Here is a 22,684-nt window from a genome sequence, read left to right on the forward strand (position 1 = left end):
TAGTTTGCTTAACAGTAATAGAATAATCTTATATGCTATAAGTGACCAGACGTCCGAGATCAAAACAGGGAATATAATCCCAGAGAGGGGGGAAAAAATGGTCAGCAATTTTTAAATTGAAGAAACAATATGATTAGGTTATATATACATGCGTATATCCTACATAAACAATGTATGAATACATTAGATATCTATATATCTTATAGACTGCATCTCTGTTGCTGCAGCAGCAGACAGTTTATTCTGTTTTGACACTTTGTATTGATATTTTGTATTACATTCTTCCCTTAAATGATCATGTTTACAGTGATTGTTTTATATGTATTTTTTATGCATGTCGCTTTGGATAAAAGTGTCTGCCAAATACTTAAACATAAACATATATAAACACCTGAAAGTCTTTATATCAGCTAAAACCACCAATCTGTTTCTCTGGATTCGTAATAAAACCAAATTCTGTCTTACCCAACAATGTTAGTATTTGAATATTGTTACTTGAAGACTTATTCCTGGTTACAATTATACTGTTAAGAAAGTATTGTTTTATATTTTGCCTAAAATGAGAATGCATCATAATCAGTGGCGGCTGGTGAATTTTGTTTTAGGTGGGGCTGAAAGTTTGTAAATCAAACCCCTGTAGGGGGGTCATCCTCCCCCAGAAGATTACTTTGTGATTTTCACATATAAATACTGAAGATCTTTGCTGCTTCTCAACTCTGTGCTAATATTCTTTTCACAAAACAAACCAATAATACGTTAATGTCAAATCTTACTTGTGAAAAGTAATCCCCCGATTCCTATTTTCAACAGTCCGCTCATTTGAGCAAGAAAACGCTGAACACCATCTTTGTTTTCTACCTGTCAACTGTCAGTTTAGGCTGCTCGCCGGCTCCTCATCACCACTTCAAGATGGCGGGCAAATTGCTCGCGTCACAGCAGCCAATGCTGCGTCTACTTATAAGATGTCTATGGTTATAACGTCATTGCAAACACGGCAACATGTTGCGTCCACTGCAGTTCGCTACCTTATTCATACTTTTTGTCAAGTTAATTTTTTTAATCAGGGTTGCATGAGGTACCTACAAAAAACGTTACGTTAGTCAATGTATCACACTCAGTAACGTAACGTTAGACGGCAGCACCGCATATTTTAGCCACCTACAAAAAGACAAACATAATCAATTAAAGGTCAGTTAAAATGTATACTATATTAAGAATATGTGTACATATTGCAAAGAGCCCTGACATATAAAAAGTTCAACTCTGTTCATTGTTATGTTCATGTATTTGTTATGTTTTTCATGTGTACACACACATCAACACACATACAGTATGAGATGAGATCAATGAGATAAGGTAAGAACAGGATATAAACTGCTGTGGAACTAGTTACAATGCAATATGCCATGGACATACAATGTTAACACTTTTGTACAAATAAGTACAGTTGCACTTGTTTTTTCAAATGTGTTTATTCTGTAAAGGAATGAGTTAAATGTTTAAAATGACTGGTTAATAGTGCTATTATGAAGTGCAATGTCAGCACTATTTTTTTCCCCTGCAATTTCAAATGCACTTGTTTTAATAAATAAATACAGCGTTTTACAAGCATACACAATCTGTGTAAATATATTAGTCTGTGGTTAAAAGGACTTGAAAGGACTCGAAACTCAAAATGCAGGACTTGGGACTTGACTTGAGACTTTCCAGTCTTGACTTTGGACTTGACTCGGGACTTGCCTGTCTTGACTCGGGACTTGACTCGAGACTTGAGGGCAAAGACTTGAGACTTACTTGTGACTTGCAAACCAATGACTTGGTCCCACCTCTGGCGTATACTATATACAAACACACACATACAGGCCCCCAGACACATTTTTACTGACCAATGTGGCCCTTGAGTTAAAATAATTGACCATGCCTGCATTAGACCAATACAATTGCCGAATGGGTCATGGTGCAGTGTTAATTTCCTTGTCTAATAATTTTCGTCTTAGTTATCGTCAACAACCTATTTTCCCCTGCCAGAAAAAAGACTAAAGCGATTCAAAACAAATGCCTGTTGACGATGCCAAAATTAACTGAAGTTTCAGTCAACAAATAAAAACTACACAAAAATGTTGACAGAAACAAAATCCAATCATATTTAATTTGTCTAGTAGATGTAGTCAAGTTAGGAATATTTCCAATCACAGCTCATTAACAGCGTACATATTAAAGAGGGCCAAGAGAGCCTATCAGATGCGTTTCCTTTTGAGTTTGATACCTCAAAATGTATGGCTTTAACATATTCCACCTCGTAATATGTATACATCTGGGAGAAAATAAAGAGGACGCATTTTATTTTTGACGCTATATGATGCCGTCAGCAGGCGAGTCATCGAGTCATTGTGGCATGTACCAAAGTGTAAATTTAATAATTACACTGTGTTACTTCTGTAGAAAATATGATCAAGTAATTTTCTTTGCCTTAGGGAATGGTTTATTTAATGGTTAATCTAAAGGCATGACAACTTTTAATGTGGTCCAACGCGATTACGTCACACGCGCAGTTTCCTGTTTATTTGAGGCCGACCTTTATTAACAATTGAAGGGCTCTAGCCGCCCGTGACCATGAGAGGGGCAAGCGGTAGATTATAGATGGATGGATGAAATTTTCCCCTCCACATGTGTATTTCAGGTTTCCCCCCAGATTGCCAAAATACCTGTGGTGGTAGGGGCGTGGTCATTATAAAGTCATGGCATTATTTTCTATGATGCATACATTTTCTTTGAAAAGTCAAAAAAAATGTATACATACATTAAAAACTAATATTTTAATAATGATTATAGTATTAACATATATTTTTTCTTACATAATACTGTTTTGCTCCATTTTTTAACTGATGCTGCCCATTGTACAATGTACTTTGTTGAGAACTTTTTTTAAAATGATTTTAGTTAGTGCCTCTCTTTCTTTTCTTTCTAAATCAATAGAGTGGGGTGTGGGGACCCCTAGAGGTAGTTGTTATTGGGTCCATTTGTACACTCTCAGTTACATTAACATTGATATTATACATGTGGGCCCATAGATATACATAATATTAAATGAGGGTCTGTAGCTTAATGTCATACTGTGGGTTTGTAGCTTGCTACAATTCTCTGGTGATAGCTTTCCCTGTAGCTTCACTACATTTCCTCAAGAGTAACTTGTAGCTTAGCTTACTACATGTTCCAAGTAGCTTTCCCATTACTGGTAAGCGTGTTACAGGCACGGTCATTTGTTACATTTGTGAATAAACACAAGTGCCTATGTAAATATTTTAATGTTTCAATCTGTGCAACTGCGGCTAATAAGACGGGTTTGGCCAAAATACGTATAAAATTAAATTTGTCCCAAAATTTGGTGGGTGCGGCTTATAAACATGTGCCTGGAAATTACGATACTTAAGTCCCATCTTAACCCTTGTGTGGTGTTCATATTGTTGTTACTCAGCCAGTAAGCAAACTGGTATGGGTCGAATGTGGGGGGAAGTCTGGAGACAATGTATTCCTTTACCAGCCTCTCGAAGCACTTCATTACAGATGTTTTTTGGGATAAAGTAAACATCTGTTCAGTATTTTAACATAAAAGTGTTTGATTGTGAGGCATTAAAAGCCACAAAATGCAACGGGCCCATCAGACCCATAAACACTGGCTGAGTAACAACAATATGAACCACCACACAAGGGTTAAATGGCCACAGATTGTACATCCCGTATCTTCCAGTGCAACACATTTACCCGTTCAGTGTTATCTTACCTGCAAGAAGAGGTTGACTTCTTGTAGTTTCTCTTTTATTTCCTGTCGGGCCTTCTCCTCTATCTCATGGCGATATTGCTCTATCTGCCTCTGCTCCACCTGGGAGGACTCCACTCTGCGTTTAAGGTTTTGCACCTCCTCCTCCAGCAGCCTCCTGTCCAGCTGGGCGCCTTGGTACGCGCCCCTCTCTAGCTCCCCCTGCAGGTCGTTCACCTGGTGGCAGTTTGTACAAAGTAAGCTGAAGGAATATGATACATCGGTGGAGGTAGAAGTCATTCATCAAATGGACATACCTTTTCCCTCCTCCCTTCAAAAGATCTATCGGCCCGGCTGTGTCTTCCCAGCTCCATCTTGAGACTGCTCATTGGAGAGGAAAAGTCAGCTCCAGCGCCTCTGTCCTGATCCCGCAGCTTCTTCTTAGCAGTCTTCAGGAGAGTTCGTAGCCTAGATTGAGTAGCATAAACACAATACACTAGTCAGTAAGCTTTTGGACTAAAGCAGTTTTCTCAAATACCCCTGAGGGCAGCAGTGTCGCAAGCAGCAAGGGAGATTTACATTACTTGGGTTACACACTGTAGTAGTCGTTTTAGAACAATACACAAGCCTGCAGCTAGGGGGCAGCAGTGCTCAATCTATTCAACAGGCTCCCTGTTCTACCCAGTAGAAGTAGGAAGTACACAGGAATACGTGTACAGAGCTAAATGGAGGTGGAGAGATATAGAAGATTGTGACGGGAATGAAAAGAAAAAAGTAGTCATTGTCAGCATCACAATAAAGAAGGTAACACGCATAGTGTTTGGTACAGATAAATAAATAGTATCGAATTCTAATTGTAATTCAATTCAGCCGTTGCAAAAAAATGTCTGTGCCCCGGCAAAAGATGTTCCAATCAAGGTTTCATGCTGCCGATTCCAATCATCAATGAGTGAGATCGACCGGTATCAATACCGATACTAATCACGTTTATGAACTGTACATTTTTCTATGTATTTACAGTGAGTGCTATTGACAGTTTAAAAATATCAACGCAATATTGAAACTAGTTCCTTATTCTCTCCCTCTTTGTGTAATATGTTCAGCCGCGTCCTGCGGTGATCACAGTGGCACTTAAAGTTAAAGTACCAATGATTGTCACACACACACTAGGTGTGGCGAAATTATTCTCTGCATTTGACCCATCCCCTTGTTCACCCCCTGGGAGGTGAGGGGAGCAGTGAGCAGCAGCAGTGGCCGCGCCCGGGAATCATTTTTGGTGATTTAACCCCCAATTCCAACCCTTGATGCTGAGTGCCAAGCAGGGAGGTGATGGTTTCCATTTTTTTAGTCTTTGGTATGACTCGGTCAGGGTTTGAACTCACAACCTACCGATCTCAGGGCAGACACTCTAACCCAGGGGTGGGCAATTAATTTTTACCGGGGGCCGCATGAGCAACCCGAGCACTGCTGGAGGGCCACACCGACAATATTTCAATTAAGTTTTGCACAAATTATTTTTGATGTACCATAAGATAGATAATAATAACAATAATAATATTTTCATTTAACCTAACTTATCTTTATACAAAAGCAGATGGCTTCTGATGGTTTTATTTTTAACACTTTCTTACACAACACTTCCTGATGTATATTACAATACAAAAATTTCAATTTCTGTCACTTCATCCTGCATCCTCTTTGTTGTGAACGTAGCACGTCTGTAAGGTGATTGGCGAAGAAGGAAGAAGCGTTGCTGTTGCGGAAATGAGGAGTGAGGATTGGTTTTCCTTTTGGAAAGAACGAGATAAGTTGAGCTGTGTTAGTATAGCATGCTCAATAAAAGTTTAAAAAGAATGTCAGACTTGGTGTGCACTTCTTCTGGACGCTACAATTGATGTCACAAGTGGGATGAAATGCCTCCCAGTTCGCATTGCCATCAAACCTGGGAGTCTTCATTGAGGGCGGAATTCCCCCCGTGGCAAGCAGCGTGGCTGCAACTGTAAACGCTGTCTCTCTCTCTCTCTCAGTCTCTCTCTATCTCTCTTTGTGGCGAGCTCCTCACGTGGCACGTACCTCCCGATGACGTAGCACACAAGCAGCGCAGTATGCGCAAAGTTTTACTTCTGACACCAATTGTAGCGTCCAGAAGAAGTGCACAGCAAGTCTGACGCAATTTTTAAACTTTTATTGAGCAAGCTATACTAACACAGCTCAACATATCTCGTTCCTTCCACACGCACGTCTCCTCACTTCTCATTTACACAACTCAAGAAGACAACATCTACTTCAGCAGGTCGTTACACTATATTCTTTAAACACAGCAACATGTGTACCACAAATAAGCACATGGCTTTACCTTTACTTGGCAGTCCAGGTCTTTTTTAAAACACGCCATTCGTCATCAACTTTTCTCTTTTTAGCGTCTCGGGGATAACCGCTGTGCGCCTTCCCTCACAGGACATACGCACATATAACACTTTTCAAAATAAAAGCAGCACAGTTGTATTGCACGCACGACAAAGATGTTTTTTTAAATTTATTTTGTATTTGTGATTGCCGCTGCGCGCACGAGCATACGTCCACACGGAAGTAAAACAAATAACGCTTTTCAAAACAAAAGCAGCAGTGTTGTATTGCACACTCGAAATAGATATTTTTTTAAAATTTATTTTATAATTTATAATTGGCCTCACGCGGGCCGGACAGGGACGTACAAAGGGCCGGATGCGGCCCGCGGGCCGCAGAATGCCCAGGTCTGCTCTAACCACTACTTGATAATGATACTTAAGATACAGTGATACAAGATATAATAATAGTAAATATTATTAGCTTAGAAGAGTGACTCCACACAGTGTATTATTGATTGTTTGCATGGAGCGAGATGAGAAGCTAAAATTGTGGATAAAACAGGAGAAGTTACCACGACCGCTAACACCACACCACCGTAGCCGCGCTCACCCTTTGGAGCCCAGCTGTAAATTCCTGGCACTAAACCTACACAAAATGTTTAAATTTTTAAGCAATTCTTACATATTCCTCATTGTTGCACCTTAATTTTAAGAGGTTATTGCTAAGTGTTTAATGTGATTTTAGAATTTTGTTTACGTTGTTTGAGTGTTTTCCATGCTTGTGTTGACATTTCCTTTCCTTTCTGGCTTGATTGCTAAGGGTATTGTAATCAGAGGTAAGGCTACACTTGAAGTAAAAAAGGTTACATTTAATATATTTTTCCTGGTCCCTATTAAGTTAAGTTAAAGTACCAATGATTGTCACACACACACTAGGTGTGGCGAAATTATTCTCTGCATTTGACCCATCACCCTTGATCACCCCCTGGGAGGTGAGGGGAGCAGTGGGCAGCAGCGGTGGCCGCGCCCGGGAATCATTTTTGGTGATTTAACCCCCAATTCCAACCCTTGATGCTGAGTGCTAAGCAGGGGGGTTATCCAGAGGTCATAAAAGTGATCAATAATTATCAATAATAACCAATATAAAACACTTGATACAGTTTTCAGCCATATCGAATGGCTGAATGGAAACACATAATTAGCTGGTAGCTGCTTGTCAGCAAGCGTACTGAAAATAAATACAGTCTTAGCCAATAAAATGCATTAATCGGCAATGGCAATCACAAACTTCCTCACGAAAATCAGGTGATGCTGATCAGTGGTCAATCGATCGGCACATCCCTAGTCATGACAGGAAATAACTGAGAGGCACTGGACTTGGGAATTTTTTGAAGGCTCAAGCTAATAAACACACTGAATCCAAAACACAATAAATACCATGACCCAACCCTAAAAAAGCATACACAAACACTTGTAAGCTCCATTATTAGCAAGGATGCTTGGGAGTCACCTGTACATGTCCTTTTGAAGTGCCGTGTTTCTCTCCATCTCTTGTTCCAGACGAGAGTCGACTGCATTCTTCTGCTCTGCTGCTTTCTTGGCTTTCTTCCTTTCTATTTCCACCTAGAAACAAGACACGCCATAAGCCATTAACCGACTACAGCGTGGTGTCAGGCAGGAGTAAACATTTGTTTATTCATAGCTGAGATCACCTGGCTGCCCAGTTCTCCTTTCTCCCTTTCAAGCTCGGCTAGACGCAGTCCGAGCTTAGAACGGCTCTTCAGTTCATCCTCCCACATGGCCTGAGTGTCTTGGGCGCTGTTCGATAGTAAGCTTTGCTTCTGCACCTTACGGACAAACGAGATGAAACAAGTTAGAGTTCCAAGCAGCAGTGTCCCAAAGTGCGGCCAGGGGCCATTTCTGACATGCAGCTTGTATTTTTTAACGGTCTGCAACATATTCTAGAAATTAAATCACACATACATTAGAACATTATTAAGGAAGATTTGGGCCAGACAAAAAAACAGCCTTAAATCTCTCTGAAAAATGGCTCCAACAAACAAAAATGGCTGACTAACTGTGTCTTATAGTATTGGTTGTTTAATTATTTGTATGCATCTAATCAGGTTCTAAAAATATTTGCACTTTATGTGGGATTTGTGCTGTTGTCTGTTGGACCCCTAAAAAAGTTTTCAACAGGAATAAACACACTAACAACATATACAACATAGCACAAATCAGATTTGTCATTGTTTTCTTGAATGGCTTAATATAGCTTGACCGACATTAGATTTTGTTCATCACATTTAATAATGTCCAATAACTGTACAAACACATATACACATACTGTACATATACATTCACTGTACAAACACACATACTGTATACACATACTGTACATATACATTCACTGTACAAACACACACATACACATACACATACTATACATATACATTCACTGTACAAACACACATATACACATACTGTACATATACATTCACTGTACAAACACAGATATACACATACTGTACATATACAAGTACATATGCACACATACACTCATGCACATAATCACGTTTCATCAAACATATATTAATGTTGTTGCCCTAGGGTAAACTGGGTATAACACATGGCACACTGACAAAGCTTAACCTATTGTTACTATAACAACCTACAAGGTTTAATGTAGGTTGCTTCTCTTTCTTCCCCTCCATTTTTCTGCATTCTTTCGCATCTCAAGTTATCATTACGCATATGTATTGTTGCATTTGAACAACTGTATTGTTGGTAATAAAAGTAAAGTATTGGTATTGTTCATTATCAATAGCGCTATTTCTATTGGTATTTGTATTGCTCCATTTTTAGTGTAATAATGCTCATTGTCATTTCTGTATTATTTTTTATATTCGCTAACTGCTTATTTGCTATTACTTTTACCATCATATTTGTACATGTCGTATTTGCTGATGTTGCTCTGTTGTTGTTGTTGTTGTTGTTGTGTTTGCTGTTGTTTTTGTCTCTCTGTCTAATCCCCCTCTTGTCCCCACAATTCCCCCTCTGTCTTCCTTTTTTTCTCTTTCTATCCCCTCCTGCTCCGGCCCGGCTGCACCAAATGATAATATAAATACATTTAATAAAGTCAAATACAAATAAGGCAACATCTACATCTACTATATGATTTGCCTGAGAAGCTGGACAGGACAAAAAAAAAAAAAAAAAGTCCAATAAATGTGAATATTCTCAAAGTGGTCCACACAGACTTCAATTGTTCTATACGTTTGGACAACCCTGGTTTAAAGAGAAAAGTGTCATTCAGGTCATAAAATACTGCACACGACTCACCTCTTTACTGAGTTGGTCTTCCAGTGCCATTTTACTACTTTGGAGGTTTGTCACTAAACCCTCCAGATGATCTCTGACCTATCAAGATAAAATAAAACATCTAAATGCAGAAGCGATCGTCTACTTGAAAATGTATTTGAAAGAGTTCAGAGGACTCTAACATGCACCATGCAGCTTAAAACAAAGAGGAGCTAAAGACCAGAGATCGACCGTTATGTTTTTTTCAGGGCTGATATTGATTATTAGTAGTCATGGAGCCCATATTCATTTTCCTTAAAGGTAGCTAAACATGAAAAGTATATGTCAGTAAAAAGTTGGACTAGGCTTTTTAACGATTTTTTTTTATAAACATCTCAGAAAATTGGTAAAAATACAGGATTTCTCGACATCACAATAAGTCGCCGTCTACTAAATTTTATAGCAGTTTATGGATTTAATACAATGTAAGGTTTCCTCGTGAACATTTAAATAAAAACAATTCTGGGCTACGTCACGCAGTTTATAGTTGAGACCTTTTTTTTTAAGCTGGCTGACATCATTTTTTCCAGGATGTTACAGAAAGTATGACAATGTGTGAGCTGCTGCCTACCCTTCTTTACTTATATAATACGTCTCCTATTTGTCAAGATATTTACACAAAGTTTGGATTTTTGGCTGATATATACAACGCTGCGAGTGTTGGAACAACTCGATTGCTGCAGTAGCGAAGACAAACAAAACGGAACTGGGAAGACGTCAGAAAAGAAGGCAAAAACTGAATTTTCCAGAAAAAAATCGAAGTTTTGACAGGTAAGCAGGGGGGCATGAGCGCTGCTATAAAAGCAGCTGAGCAGATCGGAGAAGAATTCTCACAAGAACTCATATAAATGCAAACATATTTAGGGAGAATAATTGACAATGTGAGTAATTTTTATTGTTAAATACATTTTTTTTAAAAAGGAAACTTCTTATGCAGGGCAAACGGGGTGGTGCTTTAGCAGTGGTTATTACTATCTACTTCAGAAAATATTACTATTTTAAATACTAGTATCATATGTGTATGTATTGAATGTGCTAGTGTAGTTCTGCTGTTGTTGTAAAAAAAATATAACAAAAAATACTGATATAGGTCAAAATGCCAAATATCGGTGCCGATAATCGGTCGATCTCTACTAAGGACCCCAGAAACCAAAATTAATGAACAGTGTCCATATGCATATCTGCTACATTTAATGATTGTGTGCATCATCTGAGTGATGGATTTCCGAAAGAAATCACAGAAAGATCACTGGGTTTTATTCAGTAGAAAGTCTAAAAGACGCACACAGACAAACTAGAGTACGACTAAATCCACAACACCAACCATTCCTCCATTTGGACTGTCAGAGAGCTGGGAAAGAAGTACATTTCTTAAAATAGCGACAATAACAAAGTATGTGCTTTAAAATATTTGTAAGTTAATGTGCACTGTGGTGTGCTGTATACTTTAAACATACAATGATTATATTTGTAGCACTCACCTTTGCATCCTCCTGAGAGCATTTCTGAAGTGCTTCCAGTTTGTTGGACTGTTGCTTTGCAGCAGCCTCCAGCCTGACGTTCTCGATCTCCAGCCTAGCGTGGATATCAGGAGAACAGAATGTGTAGAGAAAGATGTTAATGCACTTTTGAAATTGTGCGCAGTAAGTGTTTACCTTTGCACGGCCTCTTCCAGCTGTTTGACAGTGGTATCGGAGGCGGCCGCAGCAGACAGCGCCTCCTGCTGCTTCTGAGCAGTGGCGCCGAGTTCCTTCTCTCTTTCGTCCAGACGAACCCTTAGCTCGTTTGTTTGTTTCTCTGCTTGTAAACACTGCCCCTGTCTTTCCTCCAGCTGCATGACAGAGCACACGCCGCATCAGCAACGTTGACCAAACATTTTTTCCTTAAATGACAGCCGTCCCAAAGGCCCACATACAGGAACTTTTAGGAATGCGGAGGCCACTTTGATATTCAACATGCTGAAACCAGTCCCGTGTAGGCTAAAGATAAAATGTCATTTTAATTGTATTTTTTATTTTTTTTTAATAAAAGACGACTACACTCTATGAGCTAAGCGTGCATATAGTCATCAAACAGTATCATGATCATTTTGATAAATGGAGAACATTTTGGTCAGAATAATCCTTACATGAAATGTTCATACTGTTTCATCCCTAACACAGGTAAGATATGCCAAGGAATAAAATACATGTCGGCTTTGTTTGATAAAAAACCAAACAAAAAAACACAAGAAATAGTATTGATTTTTTTTTTTTTTCTAAAGAGACTTTTACTTCTTTTCAGCATGGCCATAATCTTAATTTCATTTTGAGAATACAGACTGTCAACGTGTTACACACTCCTATAAATTAAAAATGCTGTACAAAAAGAAAAATACAGTGGATCTTCGATTAACGAACCCCTTTATTTGCTAACTTTTCGGTTTACAAACTTTTAGATCGTCACAAATATACCTCTGTGTGCGAACCATGTTTATGTGTACAAACTAGGGCTGCAACAACTATGTCGATTAAATTCGATTATAAAAATAGTTGGCGATTAATTTTGTCATCGATTCGTTGGATCTATGCGCAGAGGCTACTTTTTATTTTATTTTCTTATAAATCTTTATTTATAAACTGCTACATTTACAAACAGCTGAAAAACAATAATCACAATAAGTATGGTGCCAGTATGCTGTTTTTTTCCAATAAAATACTGGAAAGGATAGAAATGTAGTTTCTCTTTTACCCGATTATTAATCGATTAATCGAAGTAATAATCGACAGATTAATCGATTATCAAATTAGTTGTTAGTTGTAGCCCTAGTACAAACGCTTCATTCATTCATGTTGTCTCCTGCAGGCAGTCATCTTGTGCTTGCTCGTATTGACGAGATTGACAAAGCCGGCTTCGTACCACAGCAAGTTCGTAATTGTGATGAGAACTGACTTTTCTGTAAAAAAATGCCAAAGCAGATTTATATCACAGGAGGAGGAGAAGATTACCTCTCTTTCAGCTGCCCTCTCCCAAAAGCACACACACACACACGGCCCTTCCCCCTGTCCCCTCCCTCTCTGTCTGCTCCTTTCCCTCCTCAATGTTAATGTACTGTATGTGGATTTAAAATAATTATAATTGCAGCAATATGGTTGTTTAAGTTAAGTGTTTTTGTGATGGTTTGTGAGGGCACTAAAGGGACTTCAGTGTGTGTGCGCATGTTGGCAGAGCAGCACAGTTCAGCTTGACGTGGTTGTTGTTTTGGCTTGTTAATAAAGAGAATGTTTTTTTATTACCTCTTTGGTATGTTATATACAATACTGTAAAGCACTTTATGTTGTGTTCAGACTGGACTCCATTATTCATATTTACATTGTTTCTTGTGGAGAATTTCGCTTCACGATACAAATAAATAATAATAGATAACAAAGTATTTCTGATTCTGATTCTGAAATGTTTCGATGTACGAACCCTGTTCAAGGACCAATTGAGTTTGTAAATCGAGGTTTCCACCCTAACTAGTTATGTGAGAATGGTAAGAACGACACGAAAAAACGCTTGGTACCACCCCTCCTTTTTTTGCGAGGATTATGAGTAATTCTTCATCCAAATGGGAATATATGAACATCCTAGCATTCGGCATCCTAATGACAGCAGACATTTTACAGTAAGTGATGTTTTATCATGTTTGTTGCCACCCATGAAGTCTGCAATGAGTAATAATCAATGATGTTGTTGAAAAAAAGCAAACGTTTTGATGCGTTTTTTTAAATTAATGTGCCGCATATGCTTAAAATTATTAAAATACGTAAATATTAAATGTTATTATAAATGTGACCGTTACTACATTACATATACTTGCATCATGTATATAAAACCTTAATGGAGGTGTTTGGAGGTTTTTTAAAGGGCTCTATAGGTAAAATGGAGCGGCTCCAATAGGCTCCATCGTAAGTGGACTTTTGATCAAATTTATTTAAAATTGAAAATGCATAAAAAATATGAAAACTCCATCCGTCGTCATGACTTTCATAATGATTGTAAATGATAGGCAAAATTCCAAAGAAGTGCTGTTCGCCTTAAAGGGGTCATATTATGATTATTTTTCTACATGTAAAACACTTCCTTGTTGTCTACATAATAATGGATTAGATTTATATAGCACTTTTCTACCAACTAGATACTCAAAGCGCTCACACAGAAGGGAGAACCCATCATTCATTCACTCCACATTCACACTCATATTATGATAATTTTTCTACATGTAAAACACTTCCTTGTGGTCTACATAACATGTAATGGTGGTTCTTTGCTGAAAATGTTGCATAGATTATGTTTCACAGACCATTTTCCAACTGCTTTCTGATCGTCTCTTCATAAAGTGCTGTTTTGTGGGCGGTCTTATTTACGTGCCTCCACTTTGACAGCGTCTTCTCCCTGTCATGTTTGTTGTAGTTTTTAGCGCTTCCATAGTGAGTCTACTGACAGATATAAGCTAGGACTATGCGCTACTTTGTATTAGAAATGGCAACAGCTGAAAATGCATATGCATGTGCACGTACGAGCCAGTCTGCCCCACAACAAAAGTATAGAGTAAAAGAAGGAGCTTATTCACTACAGCGCGAACTAATACGGCGGACTTGTGCAAATCACTTTAGGTAAATCTTTACCATATATTGATAATCCGCTTAGGGAAAAAGATCCTATTGACTCATTTCCCAGAGGTAAGAAGGAGAGCAAGATTGTTTTATAAATATCCGCGCAATGCCTCCACTGTTGGAATTAACATTTGCAGGACTTACGCAGATCCCAGATACACAAAAACAGATACTTATAGGTGAGAAAAATTTGATTAGCCCAATAGGTCCTCTTTAATAAACCTGTCTCTCCGTACACCGCAATGCCCCTTTCAGTGTGCATGTGAAACCACAGGATAAAATTACAAAGTTTCATACTTTTAAAAAATGCAATTCCTGCATCTAATACTTTTATTAGGGTATAAGTGTTCATTCGGGTAAAATTTATGCTGAACAAAAATATAAAAGCAACACTTTTGTTATTTGCTCCAATGTTTCGTGATGTAAAACTATAACTATATACACAAAAGTCATATTCCTCTCAAATATTGTTCACAAATCTGTCTAAATCTCTGTTAGTGGGCATTTCTTCTTTGCCAAGATATGCCTCACAGGTGTGGCATATTAAGATGCTGATTAAACAGCATGATTATTGCACAGGTGTGCCTTAGGCTGCCTACAGGAAAAAGACACTCTGAAATGTGCAGTTTTGCTTTATTGGGTGTCTGATTTGATCTGGATGTGGAGGTCCTGGGCTGGTGTGGTTACACGTGGTCTGTGGTTGTGAGGCCAGTTGGATGTACTGCCAAATTCTCTGAACGCCTTTGGAGACGGCTTATGGTAGAGAAATGAACATTTAATTCATGGGCAACAGCTCTGGTGGACCTTCCTGCAGTCAGCATGCCGACTGCGAGCTCCCTCAAAACTCGCAACATCTGTGGCATTGTACTGTGTTATAAAACTGCACATTTCAGAGTGGCCTTTTACTGTGGGCAACCTAAGGCACACCTGTGCAATAATCATGCTGTTTAATCAGCATCTTGATATGCCACACCTGTGAGGTTGGATGGATTTTCTTGGCAAAGAAGAAATGCTCACTAACACATATTTAGACAAATTTGTGAACAATATTCGAGAGAAATACGTCTTTTGTGTGTATAGTAAAAGTTTTAAATCTTTGAGTTCAACTCATAAAAATTGGGAGCAAAAACAAAAGTGTTGTGTTTATATTTTTGTTCATTGTAGTATCGACTGTAGAAACTGATCTTGTTCATGGACAGAGAACCTCCTGTAAGTCACGAACCACACAAAAAAACAAAAATTCCTGCTGGCTGCAAATGTCCAAGTTGTCCTCTATCGACAGCACCACCCAGTCACCAAAAGGGACTGGGAAAAGACGTAAACATAAAGTGGCGCTGTACTCTTTTGATTACCTTTCCTTTTAGCTTGTCCACGTCTTTGAAGAGCCGATTCTTCTCTTCCTCCAAGTCGTTGCGGTATCTTGTGTTGATCTCCAGAGAAGCTTCACACATTGACAGCTTCTTTAACGAGTCGGCCAAGTCCTGCTGCAGCTGCCTGTGATTAGCCTGAAACAGGACAACACCCAGAGAACATTGAATGTGTTGACGTGATTTAACGATAGGTGAGGATCGTCTTGTTATCCAGGGAGGTGAGTTTACTTCTCTTTCATTTTTCTCCTCCTCTAATTGGTGAATGCGTTCTCGAAGCTCTGCAGCCTTCGCGGCCAGGTCCTGATTCCTGTCCTGCACTAGGTGTATTCTCTCCTCACAGTCGGAACGAAGCTTGGACAAAATGTCAGTGAAACTCTTCTGTGCGTCTGTTACAGCGTTATCCTTTGCGACTCCTTTATTTTGGGCCTCTTCCAGCTGTTGCCGTAGCAACATGCCTTCACTTTGGGCTTGGGCTAAGCGCTCCTGTGTGGCCTCTTGGCGCGCCGCGGCCCGAGTCACCAGCTCCTTTTCGGCGCGCAGAGCGGCCTCCAGTTCTTTGACCCGTGCGGCTATCTGGTCGTTCTCACGCTGTATGGTGTTCAGCACAAGGTTTTTCTCCGTCAGCTGCATCGTGGCTTGATGGGCCTGGTTCTCCGTACTGTTTGCGCGCGCCTCTGCCTTGGCCAGCTTCTGAGAGAGGCTGCTGACTGCTTCATGCTGGCTGGAGGTGTCGCCTGTGGAGATACATTCAGTCAAGCAATGCAGTGGTGCATACCATCTAGTGGCTTGCCAAATAATTACTTAATTAAATAACCAAACCCAGTGTTACTGTTCAAACTGTGTGTAATGTTACATTGGCCAAAAATATTAAATATACTTGCTACATAAAACACTGGCCTTGTTTTAAATGAATACTTAAAACCTACTACACTACTGAATTTTAATGTTGCTCATTATGGTGGTACACGGTGAAAAAAAGTTTGAGAACCAATCCTTTAAAGCACAGGTGCCAAACTCAAGGCATATCACAAGGCCTGCAAAATATATTCATATAAATAATATACGGCAATAAAGTACTTAATTTTCTTACTAAATGTGTTTGTTCTTTTTATTGTGACAGAAAAAAAAATAGGGCTTTCAAAATAACGATTTAACTCATGCGATTAATCACAAAAGAATATCACATTAATCATGTATACACGCAGATTAATCAACACAATTTGTTTTGACCGTAAATGCCCCTTAATCTGGTTGTTATACGGTCAGTGATCAGTTCACTGCATAGTCAGCTTTAAGTTCATTTAAATTATGCAAGCGAGTATTAACCTGTGAATAATCATAATCAATCCAAATTCACGAGTGTGATTAATCTGATTATAAACTGTAATCATTTGGCAGCACTAAAAAAATACTTTTAAAGTATTTTAAACTTTAAATATTATGTATTAATGCAATAATTATATCATCATACATTCCAAAAAATGTTTTCATCGAAATACTTAGCAGTAAATATCTGTTTGACTCATGTTTCCAAAGTCAGTTATTTATAAAATTGTACACAGTAGAAACAACAATAGATTTTACGGTTGTTGCCATAACTTTATCAGAAAGAAAACCTTGTTAGTTTGAGTCTTACACTTAGATTGGTCAGATCTAGCCTAGCGGCTGGTGCCAAAACCTCAAATATTTATACCCCAATACCAGGAGGGTGTGCCTGGGCAATGATGGTTTCGCCCTATCGTAGTGAGACAAAACACAGTTGAGATGCAAACAATCAATCCTACTGGCAATGCCAAGCGTAATTTCCCGCAGTTAGCATTGAGGTATTGTTTGGCAGAACGATCGCTGTGGATCGACCAATACCCGACCAAAATATTCGGAATCACCCAAACAAATGGCACAAAGGAGCGAGCATCAGTGACCAGAATGTTTCTAACATCTGTTATTTGTTGGAGGCTAAATTGCAGAGTCTTTTAGGAATGGTTGAAAGGACATTGTTTTATATTTACTGTTACAAACGGCCCTCTGACGGCAGCCATGACTAAGATGAGTTTGACACCCCTGCTCTGACGTGCGAGTGTAAAGTTAAGAAAACTGAACTCATACTAACTTGAGAGCCTGTCTTTAAGACGATGATGTTCTTCTTTCTCCCGGAGTAGACTTTTCTCTGTGTCTGACTGAGCTGCCATGCAACGCTCTGCCTCCTGCAGAGCCACGGTCAGGCGGGTGCGGACTGACTCCAACTCCGTCGCCATCGTCTCACAGGTCTGGCGCTCATTGTCCAGGCGGGTCGCAGTCACGGTCAACTCGGACTTCAAGGCAGCCGTTTGGTTGTTGAAGTCCAAGACGGTTTGGTTCAGGGTGTCATTGTTGACTCGGAGAGCTCGCCGAGCCTCGTCCAGTTGCTCCTTGACGGCCTTATTCTCCTCCTGAAGGTCTCGCTGCTTGATGCTGCTGCTGGCCTGGGAATTTTCAAGGTCTGTTCTGAGGGTGCTCAGCTGCTCCTTAAATATAGAAATCTGCTGGAGCAGCTCACGCTCTCTGTCGCTGGCCTCTGTGAGCTGAGACAAGGCCTGTGAATGATGACATGCACTATTTATTAATACAACATTAAATTAACATTTGAAATATAACACATTTGCAAGTGACTGTCAAAGAGAAAGATGGTGCTCTAACATCAAGGGAAGTTTTTACAGTACATATCAGTGTTTCTTAACCATAGAGCAGTGGTTCTCAAATGGGGGTACGCGAAGGTATGCCAAGGGGTACGTGAGATTTAAAAAAAAAATGTTTGTCAAAAAGAACTGTGAAAAGAAATGCAACAATGCAATATTCAGTGTTGACAGCTAGATTTTTTGTGGACATGTTCCATAAATATTGATGTTAAAGATTTCTTTTTTTGTGAAGAAATGTTTCGAATTAAGTTCATGAATCCAGATGGATTTCTATTACAATCCCCAAAGAGGGCACTTTAAATTGATGATTACTTCTATGTGTAGAAATCTTTATTTATAATTGAATCACTTGTTTATTTTTGAACAAGTTTTTAGTTATTTTTATATCTTTTTTTCCAAATAGTTCAAGAAAGACCACAACAAATGAGCAATATTTTGCACCGTTATACAATTTAATAAATCAGAAACTGATGACATAGTGCTGTATTTTACTTCTTTATCTTTTTTTTCTACCAAAAATGCTTTGCTCTGATTAGGGGGTACTTGAATTAAAAAAATGTTCACGGGGGTACATCACTGAAAAAAGGTTGAGAACCACTGCCATAGAGGGCCACCCAAAATATTAGTTCCTCAACAGTGGTACTTAGTTGTCATACACTTTTCCACTACTTGTGGCAGTATGGACAATATCAAACAAACAGAATAAGTCTGGAGCCAAAGTCATTGAGAAGTTTCTTAAAACCAAAAAATTATGACTAAAGTGTTGAAGCTGTATTTTCATTTGAACTTCCATTTTATTGACAGTTTCGCCAATAAATACATTCATTATTAAGTTAGTCTATTTATTTTTAGCACAACATAACTGTCTGAATGCTGAGAAACATTCACACATGTAATTGTATCTTAAATATTTTTTTTCTCAAGTATTTTCACATGGTTTTGTATCATTTGACAAGGTGTATTCTGTTAAACTGTAAGTAGGCTAGATATAGTTATTGAATGTGATTAAAATCAAGAGTAAGATGACTAATTCAGTATTAATATTTGAGTAGGCCTTGGTGGTCAAAAAGGTTAAGAACCCCTGGTCTATATAACATATGTACCTAATATTTACATTAATTAAATGAATACAACTATAAATAGCAGAATAACTGATTGTCCACTATGGGGTAAATCTAACAAATGAGATTCAACCATAAAAACCCTTAGTGTAAGACCGCCATAGAAATATGGTTTAGTTTTTATGCTAGACGCCTTTCTTGGTGCAACCCTCGCATTTGTGTGTATAATTACACCACCAGAACAATTTAATAATTGGAATTAATTAAATATGACCAGTCAGAACCTTAACGAAAGTCAACAATAGCTAAAATTGTGTACCGGTAGTATTTATAAAATGTTTTTTTAGCTGCCCTATAAAAAAAATACTCTTTTAGAAAATAAAGCATGTATTATTACTTTAAAGATTCTTGGTGCTTGTGCTTTATCAGTAAATCAATCACGGCTAACTGTCTTTTGCGCAAACTGGCTGGTTATTAGTGTGGCGGGACTGACCTCACTACTCTTGTTTATGTTCCTCTTGTTCTCCTCTTCTATCTCCTGCTGCTTGCGCACGTGACTGTTGAGCAGATTCTCCAGCACGGTCCGTGCGCTGCGCTCCTGAGCCAACAGCGTCTGGATCTGACTGTGGTCCTCCTCTAGCTGTGGGCGTGACGGACAAACTGTCAATGTTGTCTGCCCACTCAGCGTCTCATTAAAATATGCATGTTGTTTATTTCAACCTGTTTCTTGTTGTTGAGCAGTATTCGCATCTCCAATTCCAGGTTCCTGAGAGTGAGCTCCACTTTCTGCTTCTCCTGAACCTCCAACTGTCGCTGCTCCTCCGTCCTCCTCAGCTTATCCCCGGTGGTACTGAACATCATGTTGGCATTACGGCCGTTTTCCTGCTCCTGTTTTAGCTGGAACCTGTGACGCAAAAGCATGTGATTACCAAGAATGAATCTGAATTACTCGCAAAAAGCGCCTACCTGAGGTTTGTAACTTCAGTCTGCAACTCTAGCTGGTTGCGCTCTAGGGCAGATTTAACGTCCTTGACCTCGTCCAGTGAGCTTCTCAGCTGCACCTTTTCGGTTTCCAGGAGGCTCACCTTGTCCGCAAAGTAAGCGTGGCGGCTTTTGGCTTTCTGAATGGAGCGCTCATATTTGTGGAAAATGTTCTGCAGCTTCACCATACTTCTGGAGTCTGAAGAATAAACGAATGTCAAACTTGTTTTCATTGAGGGCCACATCACAGTTTTGTCTGCCCTCAAAGGGCCACTTGTAAAATATGATAAAAAATTATTTATTTTACATTCGCTTAAAAAATTTTTTTCTTTTAGTGTAAAAAAAACTCGCTCAGTTGCCAGAATTTTATCGTAAAAGTTGCAGTGTTTTTTTCCGGCATTTTACCGTAAATGGAATGGAAAAACAATACCACTATTTTTTTTTTTTTACAGTAAAATTAAGTTTACAGTTGTTGATGTAACAGTGTATTACCGTACTGTAAACACAAAAAGTATCAAAGTTTTTGTTTTTTTGTTAAAAAAAAACTGGCAGTTCAGTTGCCAGAGTTTTCCTGACTATTGTCATTTTTACAGTGCACAATTTGATAACTTGCTTTGAAATCATAAGTCAAACTGATATTAAAGTACTTATTTTTATTTTTTTAAATATATAACGTTTTGTTGCATCATTAGATAATATTAAATTTGAAAAGATACGTATTTGAAGATAAGCATGCAGTTCATGTATTTTTTGAATGTCAAAATGAAAAGAACAAATATTTACTAAAAATATATTCTTCATTAAAGTATATTAGTACCATTTTGCGGGCCATATAAAATGATGTGGCAGGCCAGAACTGGCCCGCCTTTAGTTTGACACCTGTGGGCTACATGAAGGTGCGTTTGTGATATTTGATATTTTTATGTACATCCACAGTACTACGCTCTCTTGTAGTTGGTGTTTCTCGTTGTCTTTATTTCTTGCATTGAACAAAGACAAACAGTCTCCCAAGTCAAATTCCTTGTGTGTTAAACATCCATCCATCCATCCATTTTCTACCGCTTATTCCCTTCGGGTCGCGGGGGGCGCTGGAGCCTATCTCAGCTACAATCGGGCGGAAGGCGGTGTACACCCTGGACAAGTCGCCACCTCATCGCAGGGCCAACACAGATGGACAGACAACATTCACACTCACATTCACACACTAGGGCCAATTTAGTGTTGCCAATCAACCTATCCCCAGGTGCATGTCTTTGGAGGTGGGAGGAAGCCGGAGTACCCGGAGGGAACCCACACAGTCACAGGGAGGACATGCAAACTCCACACAGAAAGATCCCGAGCGCAGGATCGAACCCCGGGCACTAACCCCTGTTCCACCATGCTGCCTGTGTTAAACATGCTTGGCCAATAACGTTGATTCTGATTTCAATATATGCCTTTTTTCTACCTGTATCAGCTTTAAAAAAATAAATAAATACAAAATAACTACAACAGCAGATACAATACAGTCAAACCTATCTATAGTGACCACTCAAGGTAAACAAAGAAAGTGACCGCTATAGACAGGTGGCCACTATACGCAGGTTGGCCGCCATTTTGAATTTCCTTACATGTTGACCTTTAAACAATTGCGCATACATCAGCAATAAAAACACAAGAAAAAATCGTACGTGACACTACGTACATCATGCACAATTCTATTGCCCATGAAAAACAGCAATGTAGCAACAAAAACAACAGAACAATGCTCCTTTCTGATTACAGGCATTAATTACAGCACAGAAAACACAAACAATAATCGCTAGCAAACATTCTTATTTTTTCATATTACCATCACACACAAAAAATACATTTACTTTCTCTCCTTGGCCACATCTCCTTGTTCATGATTACGCGCATTAATTACAGCACAGAAAGCACAAACATGAATCGCTGGCAAACATTCTTATTTTTTCCATTCCATCAATTTCACAGACCGTGGTATGGCAAATTTTGATATCGGTGGCTGTTTGGGATTCAAAATGAGGGGCTGCTATAGACAAAAGTATTGGCTGCTTTTTTTTGCGGGCAAAATTTGTGTGGCCGTTATCGACAAGTGACCGCCAGACACAGGCTTTACTGTATATACAAATATGATACCAGAATTTAAAAAACTATTTAGTGAAGTAGATAGTAATAACCACCCGACGTAGTCCTATTTTCCCCCAAAAATAATTTAGTAATAACAATTACCCTCTTTGTCAATAATTCTCCCCAAATATGTTTTAATATCAACGGGGCATTTATTTGAGTTCTTGTGCTTACACTGCTATAAGATTGTACAAAAATAAAAAGATGGCGAGTTACTGTGATGTAGATAGATGGTTTTTGTTTCAGTCCAAGCCATAAAATTTATTTAAAAAATGTTATTGATTTGAAAAATCTCATATTTTTAAAACATTTTCCCAAGACATTTACCATATTTTGAAATGCAAATGTTAATGCTCCTCTGACCT

The 22,684-nt window shown here is 38.8% G+C and overlaps 2 protein-coding genes across 7 annotated transcripts in view; one reads left to right on the top strand and one right to left on the bottom strand.

Moving 5' to 3' along the window:
* si:ch211-272n13.3 (ankyrin repeat domain-containing protein 26) overlaps positions 1 to 22,684 on the bottom strand; it is a 65,381-nt gene that overhangs the window by 10,367 nt on the left and 32,330 nt on the right. For all 6 annotated transcript variants that reach the window (XM_062042769.1, XM_062042768.1, XM_062042767.1 and 3 more), the window contains 13 exons: positions 20,175 to 20,388; positions 19,929 to 20,112; positions 19,702 to 19,848; positions 17,583 to 18,045; positions 15,701 to 16,206; positions 15,455 to 15,607; positions 11,121 to 11,296; positions 10,947 to 11,040; positions 9,448 to 9,525; positions 7,818 to 7,952; positions 7,616 to 7,728; positions 4,075 to 4,225; positions 3,782 to 3,994 (listed from right to left, as the gene is read on the bottom strand). In XM_062042769.1, the coding sequence (XP_061898753.1) occupies positions 3,782 to 3,994; positions 4,075 to 4,225; positions 7,616 to 7,728; positions 7,818 to 7,952; positions 9,448 to 9,525; positions 10,947 to 11,040; positions 11,121 to 11,296; positions 15,455 to 15,607; positions 15,701 to 16,206; positions 17,583 to 18,045; positions 19,702 to 19,848; positions 19,929 to 20,112; positions 20,175 to 20,388 (2,627 nt within the window). The remainder of the gene's footprint in view (positions 1 to 3,781; positions 3,995 to 4,074; positions 4,226 to 7,615; positions 7,729 to 7,817; positions 7,953 to 9,447; positions 9,526 to 10,946; positions 11,041 to 11,120; positions 11,297 to 15,454; positions 15,608 to 15,700; positions 16,207 to 17,582; positions 18,046 to 19,701; positions 19,849 to 19,928; positions 20,113 to 20,174; positions 20,389 to 22,684) is intronic.
* LOC133646886 (cyclin-dependent kinase inhibitor 1B-like) overlaps positions 1 to 22,684 on the top strand; it is a 74,208-nt gene that overhangs the window by 4,903 nt on the left and 46,621 nt on the right. The window lies entirely within an intron of this gene.

This window comes from Entelurus aequoreus, linkage group LG03 (genome assembly GCF_033978785.1).
Source record: "Entelurus aequoreus isolate RoL-2023_Sb linkage group LG03, RoL_Eaeq_v1.1, whole genome shotgun sequence".
Classification (NCBI taxonomy): Eukaryota; Metazoa; Chordata; class Actinopteri; order Syngnathiformes; family Syngnathidae; genus Entelurus; species Entelurus aequoreus.